The sequence below is a fragment of the Condylura cristata genome, unplaced genomic scaffold (genome assembly GCF_000260355.1).
Source record: "Condylura cristata isolate star-nosed mole 26May11 unplaced genomic scaffold, ConCri1.0 scaffold00022, whole genome shotgun sequence".
Taxonomy (NCBI): Eukaryota; Metazoa; Chordata; class Mammalia; order Eulipotyphla; family Talpidae; genus Condylura; species Condylura cristata.
In genome coordinates this window covers 23,192,883-23,203,403 of record NW_004567123.1, presented here as the reverse complement: position 1 = coordinate 23,203,403, position 10,521 = coordinate 23,192,883, and the positions used below count along the sequence as shown (strand labels likewise).

General features: G+C 49.5%; 1 protein-coding gene across 3 annotated transcripts; it reads right to left on the bottom strand.

Annotated features, from left to right (window-relative positions):
- Nucleotides 1–2,558: 2,558 nt before the first annotated feature.
- On the bottom strand, nt 2,559–6,266 carry AP5S1 (adaptor-related protein complex 5, sigma 1 subunit). 3 transcript variants are annotated; one of them, XM_004687368.2, is made up of 3 exons: nt 6,182–6,266; nt 4,423–4,611; nt 2,559–3,264 (listed from the first exon to the last, which is right to left on the bottom strand). In XM_004687368.2, exons 2-3 carry the CDS (start codon nt 4,593–4,595, stop codon nt 2,838–2,840), a joined length of 600 nt encoding a protein of 199 aa, XP_004687425.1. In that variant the 5' UTR covers nt 4,596–4,611; nt 6,182–6,266; the 3' UTR covers nt 2,559–2,837. The 3 variants fall into 3 exon arrangements, with proteins under 3 accessions (XP_004687425.1, XP_012583646.1, XP_012583647.1); XM_012728192.1 differs by having other exon boundaries at nt 6,214–6,258; XM_012728193.1 differs by lacking the exon at nt 6,182–6,266 and adding an exon at nt 5,490–5,505.
- Between the last annotated feature and the right edge of the window lie 4,255 nt (nt 6,267–10,521).

Here is a 10,521-nt window from a genome sequence, read left to right as displayed (position 1 = left end):
TTATGCGCACAAAAAGGAAATGAAAGATATACAGACTGAGAAGAAATAAAATTGTTTACAGATGACTTGACTGTCTATGTAGAAAATCCCAGAACCCAGAAAAAAAAAAAAAAAAAAACCTCATGGAGGAGGACCTTCCTGGTGGTGTTAGGGAGAAAGGATTTCTTGAACAAACTCCACAAATAGGTTTATGGACCCACCCCCACTCCAGACCAAATATATGTGCATGTAAGCCTTAGGGGAGCTGACCCACATGGCACAGCAGACCTCTCCTGTCTCACCTGCTGCTCCCCTCAGGAGTGTATTTCAGTAGATCCACCTGTTCTGCTTCCCTGATGAATCCTCTCACACCCTGCCCTGCACCTCTGGCCTATACCTCAGCTCTTATATACATAAATAAATCTTTAAAAACAAAAACAAAAAACAACCCTCATGGAACCAGGAAGCAATTACAGCAAGGTAGTAGGGTGAAAGGTTACTAATACATGAAGGTCAATCGCTTTCCAATATGCCAGCAATGAGTACATGGAACCTGCAACTAAAATTCATTCGCACCTCAATAAATGCATTGACAAAAATGAAATATTGCATCATAAAGTTAACAATATATGTACAAGGTCCACATGAGGAGAAGGACAAAACCTGGTGAGTAATATCGAAAAGAATTCAGCGGCGTGATTTTACTTCAAGCTCACGAGTGTTCATGAAGAAGATCTGTCTGTTCTTCCCAACTTTATCTGTAAATTCAACGCAATCCAAAACAAAACCCTAGCAAGCTCTTTCCTTTATTCTTATCAGCTTTATTTATAATAGCCTGACACTGAAAATAACTCAAATGCCCATCAACAGGTCACTGAATTTATAAATTGTTATAGTCACATAATAAAATATACTCAGCAATGAAAGTGACCATATGGGCCCTCCCTGGCGGCGCAGTGGGTTAAAGCACAGCACTAAGAATCTGAAGCCACTTCCGCATGAGTTAAATTCCCACATGGCGAGCCAGACCTCTCCTGGCCCACCCGCTGCTTCCCTCAGCAGTGTACTTCGTAGATCTGCCTGTTCTGCACCCCACTCTGTCTCTGGTGAAGCCTCTCACCGCCCCTGAGCCTCTGGCCTGTACCCCAGTTCTGTATGCACAAATAAATAAATAAATCTTTAAAAAAAAAAAAGTGACCATATGATTGAGCCCAAAAAAGGGATGAAATGTCAGAATAACCATGCTGAATAAAAGCAGCCAAACAAAAAATGATTCAATAATGGTAACCTGGGGAGAGCAGAAGAATAGGGATTGAGGGTGGAAGGCGTCCTCACAAATAGCAGGAGGAAATCTGGGGAGTGACAAAAGTCACTCCCTTAACTGTGGTGACACTTTCACAAATCTACACGTCTCCAAACTCATCCAGTTGAGGGGAAGTTTACAAAAGAAGAAAGTTCCAGAAATCTATTTTCTCTCACAGACAACCGCACTGGCTGAAGTCAATGTAACTGTTTTGGAACTCAGCAAACTACAAAAGGTTTAAAACTTGCAGGGGAAGATTTAGATGAAAAACTGGCTAACTTCCATCAGTTGTACTCTGCACAGCAACATCCCACCCTCCAGCTATGTGCGTGTTCACATACACAGCCTGCACACACCGTTCACCCGACTCAGGGAGGGCAAAGAAAAGCCTGTCCTCCAAATGCTGGAGGACAGCCCTGATCGCTGCCACTGGTCCCCACTGCACAGACAAAGCGAGAGGCAGCCATGGTGCTTTTCCCTATTGTCAAAAGTCCCTCTCCACGTGACTTTCATAGGACTTAAAGAGTCGCTGCTGTTTCTCATCCCTTCCTTTTTCTGGAAATTTTTTTTCAAGATTTTAAAATTTTTTATTTATTGATATATACAAGAACTGGGGTGTAAACCAGAGGTGAGAGGATTTACCAGCGACATTGTGGGAAGCAGAAAGGGTGGACCTGGTGAATACACTGCTAAGGGGCAGTGCGCAGCGAGACAGGAGAGGTCTGCTGCTAGCTTGATAGCACTGAGACTTGAATCCCTGTGCCACTAGGGAGGCCCTCCAGAAAGTTATTTTATGGCTACTGACAAAGTGATTGTAAAGCTTGTATGGAGAGAAGAAAGCCTGCACAGCCAAGACAATATCACAAGACAGTAATGTTAAGAGGACTAACACATACTACAGTAATCTGATTCCAAGACAAGCTATAATAATCAAGACGGTGTAGTAATAGTGAAAGAACAAATGAATGAATAGAACAGGGAGCCCAGACAGAAACTCACATAAAGACAAGTATTGGCAAAGGAGCAAAGTAGTCTTTTCAACAAATGGTGCTGGGACAACTGGACATTGTGTGTGTGCAAAAACAAGCAAGCAACAGTCAATTCAGACAGACTTTACACCTTTCACCATAAAAAGTAAAAAAAAAAAAAAGGGCCTCCCTGGTGGCACAGAGGTTAAATACAGCACTATCAAGCTATCAGTAGCCACTGCACTGCAAGGTAGATCCCCCGGCCAGGGGGGTGACCCACATGGCGCAGCAGACCTCTCCTGTCTTGCCCGCTGCTCCCCTCAGCAGTGTATTTCAATTAATCCACCTGTTCTGCTCCCCACTCTGTCTCTGTGAATCCTCACTTTCCAGGTCATGCGGCAGCTCTAGGCACAGGGTATTTCGTGATGCCTGTGGCCACCTCCCCACCCTCTGCACGGTCCCCTTTTCTGCCAACTTTGTCCCAGGTGTGGCAGCATCCCAGAACTGAGGGGCAGGCAGGGCCACGCGTCAGCCTGCTGTGTTAGTCCCCGTCCTCCCTGCTTGCCCTCTTGGATCCCAGGCAGCGGTCAGCGTGGGCAGGCAGCACTGAATTCCTTCTCCAGATCCTGGACGAACTGGTCATTGAGGAAGAGCAGCTGACCGTGGGGCAGAAAGCGCGTGAGAATGCCCTCGATGCGGTCAGCCCGCAGCAGGAGGTTGGTGCCCGGGGCCAGCAGCCGGAGGTGGTCAAGGAGGAGACGTGTCAGCAGCCGGAGGGTGCCCTCGGCCAAGAGCAGGTTCTCGTGGGCGTCCAGCACCAAGGCGAAACCTAGTGAGAGCACACCTAGCCACACCACCGTCCGAGGCTCCTGGAAAGGGTCTCCTGCTGCCAAGCGGAACACCCCGCGTGGGGCCTCATGCAGGGGCACTGGCTCATCTGAGGACTGGGGCTGCAGGTCCAGGGGGGACCGGCCAGATGCCTGCTGCTGCAGCTGGCACATGGACTCCACCTGCCTGGAGAGAGTGGGTGGTTCACCAACTTTTGTCATCCTCGCGGGTCCCCCTGTAATGGAGAGCTGCCATATCGCCATATCTCATACACTAGCCCCAGACAAAGTGGGCTGCCCAGGGCCAATGAGGGGGATGCCTGAGCTGGTCAGGAACCTAGCTTCCTGCTCGAGGCCCTAAACCACTTCACTCCGTAAGGCCAAGAATACAGGTCCTTCGGCTGGGAAAGGGCACCGGGGGAGAATATCCTGCTCCCACCTGCCCCACAGATGCCTCTGGAAGTCCTGAGATGTGGAGTAAAAGCCAAGTCCAAGCTGGGCTGGTCAATTTCTGCATCCTCATTCTATTCTTCAACCCATTCAAAATAAAAACGAAAGGCCTTCCACTTGGCCTTCTAGGCTTTTTAAAGCATTTCCTGGTCATCCTGATCGCCTTCTAATTTGGCCCTGCATATGCTGGTGTTAAGGGTAACTGTTTAGCTTTCTATGACAAAGAAAGGGGAGACAGTTCTGAGGAACAACAGGATGGCAGGAGACTGGCACCACGTTTCTCCAGAGTGTTAATCCCCCTGCCAGAATACCCAGTAAATCTCAGGCTTTCCAGAGGCTCCAGGCATAAAGAAATTCCCTTGTCTTGCCTCCTCAGAGACTCAGGAGGCAAGCCGGGAGGGCCCCTTAAGGCTCCAATACAGTACAGTACAATAGAATAGCGTATTTCACCTATACAGGGCCTACCTGCCGACATTCAAACCCCAGCTCTGTCGCTGCCTACCTACCTGCATCACCTTGGGTAGGTGAAGTTCCTTAAACTCTCTGTGCCTCAGTTTACTCCTCTATAAACTGTACTGATCTTAAAGGACTGAAAATAACTCCTCCTGAAAATAACTGTACTGATCTTAAAGGACTGAATGAGTTCATAAGGAGGAAATGCATAGAACATAAATGCCCACACGTATTTCCAGGTTCAACGAATGGTAACTCTAAGTGTGGCAATGATGGCATTGTCCTACAATGCCATCCTACAAATAACAGTTGTGAACGAACAACTGTGAAAGACTCTTAAGACTCTACAACTTTCTCTTTGCTTCTTAGTTCTGTTTTTCTATATTCCCTCACAATCAGCATGTGTTTAATGGCCAATGGGGAATGGGCTGCACCAAGTTACCTGGCCACCGCCAAAATCTGCTCCTTGCGAAGAAGCCTGTTTCTCTCAGCACCATGTGGCCGTGGGTCATCAGGTGAACTCTCAGATCCAAAGGTGCAGGAGTAGAGCACTCGACAAAAGCCTGTGTCAGTGTGCGGGGGCCGTAAGGTGTGAATGAGGAAGGCGTGGACCATGGCTCCAGTCTGGTTGCTACAGGGAAGCCAGAGACCTCCGTGAGCGCTTGAGACCCCGGTAGGGAAGGCAACCCCAGCCAGGGTCTGGCCCTGCAGGGGCTGCAGGCATGGGCCTGGCTGCTACAACCCCACTCTCTCAGTAAAGACATTTGGTTGGCACCACCTCTGCTCCTGACAGTCTGGGTGAGGAAATCTCAACTAACCAAACCCAATTTTACCAAACAACTGGCCTGGACAATTCAAAAGTGTCACAATGCCATGACTGTCAAAGGAAGTGGGAAGCTGCTCCAGACTGAAAGAAACTAAAAAGACACCACACCTGAAAGCAGCCTGTGATTCTGAGCTGGACGCAGGGTGAAGAAAAACATAGTTTTAACAATGGGCATTCATGGAAAAATTAATAAATGACATTATCAGGACAACTGGAAACATTTAAATCATGACTATAGGCTAGGTGACATTTTTGATTGTTACTTGAATTTGAATGTGGGATTTTGTTTTTTACAAAATACACACTGATGGGCCCTCCCTGGAGGAGCAAGGGGTTAAGTCTCAGCACTAGGAAGCTGTCCTCAGCCACTGCAGCACGAGTTCAATTCCCAGACAGGGAGGTGACCCACATGGCGCAGCAGACCTCTCCTGTCTCCCCTGTTGCTCCCCGTAGCTGTGTACTTAATCAATCTGCCTGTTCTGCTCCCCACTCTGTCTCTGGTGAAGCCTCTCACCCCCGCACCTCTGCCTGTACTCCAGTTCTGCATGCAAAAATAAATAAATCTTTTTAAAAAAGAAAAAACAGGGCCCTCCCCGGTAGCACAAACAGGTTAAAGGGCAAGGCTGCAAGCGACCCACAGCCCTTCAGTGCGAGGTCCATCCCCCACCAGGGAGCTGACCCACCTGGGCAGCAGACCTCCTGGCCCGCCCGCTGCTCCCCTCAGCAGTGTACTCCATCGATCTGCCTGTTCTGCTCCCCACTCTGCCTCTGGTGAATCCTCTCCCCATATCCCACCTCTGGGCTGTACCCCAGTTCTGTGTGCATAAATGAATCTTAAAAAAGAAAAAAAAAACACTGATGTATCTGTACATATAGTCACAGAAGCATCATATCTGCAACACACTTATCAAGTTCTTTATAAGAAAATTCTTGAAATTGTAAGTTTAAGATTACCTCCAAACAATAATAGTAACAATAATTAATGGTGACAGGGGGGACTTTCTCGGCCTTTGCCCAGGGGTTGAAAGGGAGAAGGCGCACAGCAAGCAGACATTTAGAGTTCAGGGTAAATAAATCATCAACTTAAACTGGTCAAGAAGGAAGGTTCCCAAGGTGTTCTGCGCCCGCGGATGGACGCTGACGTCGGGTTACCAACTAACCCCACGAAGGCGGCGTCATCAGGCTTCGCCAGCGCGCCTCCCCTCTCCCCACTTGAGACATGGTAGCGGCCTTTACGTCACTGCCTCTCCGCGGCGCAGTGGATCTTGGGGCGTGTAGTTCCTTGTGCTAGTCACGCAAGTCTAAGGCGGGCACCCTGTCCTGCGTGAGCGAACCCTGGGGCCCCGGGCCGCTGTCCTCGTGGCGTCGCACTCACCCTGCCTTCCGAGCCGGAGGACTTCTACTTACACATCGCCCAACTGGGCAGCGAGGGACGCAATGGCAGCTGTGCGTCCTCAGGGCGCCTGCGCACGCCAAATGCGTGCGCGCTCACGAGCGTCACGCGCGTGGGTGGGCGGGAGGGACCCTCCTGTGGGTTGCTAGAGGGGAGTGCGGGAACGTGAACAAGGGGGCGCGACGTCTGGACCCCGAACGTGGGCGACCTTCATATCCGACACAAACCCCTGAACCCTGAGCCCCACGCCGGGACGGGAGTTACTCCCGGATGGGGGACGCGGGCTTCCCGCTTGAAGCCTCGAGCAGCCCCTTGAAGCCAGGCTACCGCCCCTGGAAGCCGCGAGAGGGCGCCGCGACCCGGCGCGTCAGCCCGAAGAGGCGGAGGTCGCCCACAGGTCCCCGCCGCCCCTGCCGGCCCAGTGAGGTTTGCAGGGTGAAGGTGCTGGATCGAGGTCTCAACCCGTGACCAATATGCGTGGGCCACCCCGGCGTGCCTGTTAAAATGCAGATCCCCGGACTTTACTCTTGGAAATAGGATTTGGGGGAAAATGTGCCTGTTTAGGCAATTGGGAGGGGATTCAGGGCTGTGGATTCCTGCGGTGGGTTTGGTGGGTGAAGAACAGAACTCGGTTTGGAGTAGAACAATTCAAACAATTCAAACGGGCCATATCACTGCCGGTGGCCCCTGGCTAGTCTTTCAATTTGTTGCTCTAGGGTGACCCCTAGGATAAGCACTTAGTAGGGCTGACTGTTTTTCATTTCCTGCTCCCACCTCTAGCAAGCTCCCACCTTGATCACTGTTGGAGGGAGGCCGGCAAAAGTATAGTGAGGTGTCTTAAACCTGAAAGGGGCATTGCCAGGGGAAAGCCTCAATTGGACATTTGACCTGCAGGTATTTGGAATCATGCATAACCTGCGTGGGCCTCGGTGCCTGCCCCCTGACCACATACATGTAAACCCCGCGAGTCCTCCCGAGCTGTGCCCCACACTGGCTGCTCCCTCAGCCTGGAATATCATTTGCTCCCCCTTTTATTTTTTTACCCTTCAAAAAGTGCTCAGACCAAAACTTAGGGAAAGTCTTCCTGCCTGTACTGTTCATTAGCACTCGGTTGTCCCCTTCACACCCATTATTAGGGTCTGCCTGCAGTGGTGATCTCTAGATTGGGGTACACCTGGGTTATGGCATCCAGCTTCACTGTACAAGACAGGTCTGGAGCTGACCCATTTACATTCATAACTGAAGAAAGGAAGGACAGGGCGTTGCAACTAAATAAGGGCCCTTGGAGCCAGGGCCCTGCATTAGCATGCACCCGGCCCCCTCTGGGCAGGGAGGCACTGGGAAGCCAGAGGGGCTTGTTAGGTCATGTGGGTATTTTAAATACTACAAGTTTAAATACTACTACAAGTTTAAATACTTGTAGGTAGAGGGGTACCCTCAGAAACACTAGGATCTCAGACACAAGGCAGAAGTTGGCACAGTTCTTGTCCCTATCACTCTTAGCCAGGACTCATGTCTGCTAACTGATTATAGCAGAGGGCTGGCAGAAGGCTTTGCTTACTAAGGGCCACCTGGCATTTGGAACACAGTATTCCAAGCTTCTCTCCTCAGGCTGTGAGTCCACTCCAAGTCCCAGGCCACTTTGGGGCAGGCTTGTGTGATATTCATTGAGATGGCAGAGAAAAGCTGGTCTGAGCAATACTCAGCTGGGGTGGACCCAGCTGGCAGTGGCATCTTCAACTTGATGGTGAGCGAAATAGAGATCTTACCTGAAAGCTTTACAGAAATGCTGCTTGTGGGGTTCCCTAGGAGGTCCCTTCTTTTTGGTCACTGCCCCGGGTCCAACCCATGCGTCCAGGGAGTCTGTGCTGGGTGCCATGGGAATGTCCATGCATATCAGTTCTGAATGAAATAGCCAGCCCTGCAGTCTCTACCTATACCGACCACATATCTGCACCAAGAGCCGGCAGCTCTATTCCTGGTGTCTATCTGGGTGAAATGTGCATGAAATGTACATAGCAATTTTTTCTTAATTATCTCAACCTGGAAATTAATCAGACATCCATCATGTACAGGATAATAAATTGTGGTAACCTTCTTCCATGGAATATTATAGGACAATGAAAAAGAACAAGCTGCTAATATATACAACATGCATGAATATACCTAATGTTGAGAGAAAGAAGCCAGTCACAAAAGTGTACACACTGTGAATACATGAATAAGGAAGATACAAACCAGACAAACCATTCTGCATTCTGACTTGGAGGTGAATGACTGGAGGAACCTAGGGGGCATTAGGGGCTGCACACATTCTGGATCTGGATCTGATGGTGATTCCATGGGTCTAATCTCTGAAAATTTTAACAGAGGGAGACGTTGGAGACTTGTGTCCTTTTGAGTATACCTAATTCAACACATCCATCAAATAAAAGTGAAACCCCCCACCAGGCCAGGGAACAGGAACACTGTCTTACTTAAGTCTGATCTAACACTATAGGTTGTCATAGCATCCTTCTCTGCCCTAGAAGGATTAAGGTATAGTTAATCATTATAGCTGGGTATATAATCCTAGATTTTTTACCCAGGATCTCTAGGTATATAGTGTTTCATTGAATGAAGCCCCTACACCTAATTGGATGCCCAGGATGTCAGTGCCAACAAGAGCTTGTAGATAGGATCTAGGGTGGTAGGACAGCAAAAGTTCACCTCCAGTGAGCACCAAGAGTTCAGGTGCCCTAAGGTTATACAGTTGGGTGGTGGGGAGTCTACCAATCCAATGACTTCCTCCTCTAGGCCAGCTCCTCCCTAAAACACCTTCAACAATCTGTGACAGCCTCAACCTCTAAACTGTGGTTGAGTAATAGATGTAGCTCTGAAAGGGATTATGGTTGAGACAGGGTTACAGGTTGGGATCTACCCTGGGGCACTTGTTCCTGTTCTGAGGGCCCAGGTACTTTGAACTCTAGGTAATGACAGTGTGCCATTTCGCTGTTATCTCTACTTTGGCCCCAGGTGGGAGTAGGGCAGGTGTTTCACGTATCTCAGTGGCTGATGCAGATAACAGCCTCATCGCTAGAGACACTGCTGTTCCGATCTAGCCCTCAGTCCCTGATTTGGGAACCACATGCCAAATGGACAGTCGCCACTCTGCCCCTTACTCCTACAGTTCTTGGTGGTACACCTCCTTCCTGTGGGCTGACTCTGAACACTGCCTTCTTCAGCATAGCCCCCAGATTTTAAGGTCCCTGATGTGGGTGTGAGCCCTCCAGTCAACAGCAGAGGGCTCCCTGTAGCAGCTGCTCCTCCCTCTCTTTGGTTGTGCTGTGCTGGTATTGTTCCACATATAGTTTAATTACCTCACTCCATGTTGTTTCTCTTGCTGGATTTTTAAAAAAAAGATTTTATTGATGCTTACAGAGCTGGGGTACAGCGCAGAGGTGTGAGGATGAGAGGATTCACCAGAGACAGAGTAGAGAGCAGAACAAGCAGATCAACTGAAGGGAGTTGCTGAGGGGAGTAGTGGGGGGTGGGGGGGTAGGAGAGATCTGCTGCACCATGTGTGTCACCATCCAGGTCTAGAATAGAACTCATGCTGCAGTGGCCTTGGACAGCTTCTTAGCGCTGTGCTTTAACTGTTGTGCCACCAGGGAGGGCCCCCTCTTGATGGATTTAATAGTCACCGTTAGAACTTGCAGATAATTGTCTTGGTTTAGGTGCAATTGGTTGTAAGTATGTGAAGGAAGTGAGCCCACTATCTCCACTTTTGCTAACTTGCCAACTCCCCTATAATTGAGGTTGAGGTTTTAAAAAAAGATTTATTTATTTATGCATGGGAGAACTGGAATGTAGGCCAGGGGTGGGGGGTGGGGTGAGAAGATCATTGGAGACAGAGTGGGGAGCAGAACAGGCTGCTCCACTGAAATCCACTGCTGAGGGGAGCAGAGGGAGAGACAGGAGAGGTCTGCTGCTCTATGTGGGTCAGCTCCTTGGTCAGGGATGGAACTCAGGCTATAACGTTGATAGTGCTGAGAATTAACCCCTATGCCAACAGGAGGGCCTATAGTTGAGCTTTTTAGCTTGAAAAGAAACTTTGAGCACAGCCTCTCATTTGACAGATGACTAAATAGGCCCAGCAAGACTCCCTGACAGAGCCAACATGCTGTACAGCAAAGTGCTAAGTGAAAGGTGGCTCCTGAGAAACTCCAACCTGGAACATGAGCTCCCCCATCTCCCTCATGCTCCCCAGCAGCTGACATGGAGTGAAGAAAGGCTGAGGGAGAACACTGGGAGGAGGAAGCCATGAACCTGGCCTGAGAAAA

Coding starts and splice junctions, on each gene's coding strand:
- AP5S1 (XM_004687368.2), bottom strand. CDS start 4,595: ATGGTCCACGCCTTCCTCATTCACACCTTACGGCCCCCGCACACTGAC. Junction 3,265..4,422: donor CAGATTTTGGCGGTGGCCAG/GTAACTTGGTGC, acceptor CACTCTCTCCAG/GCAGGTGGAGTCCATGTGCC.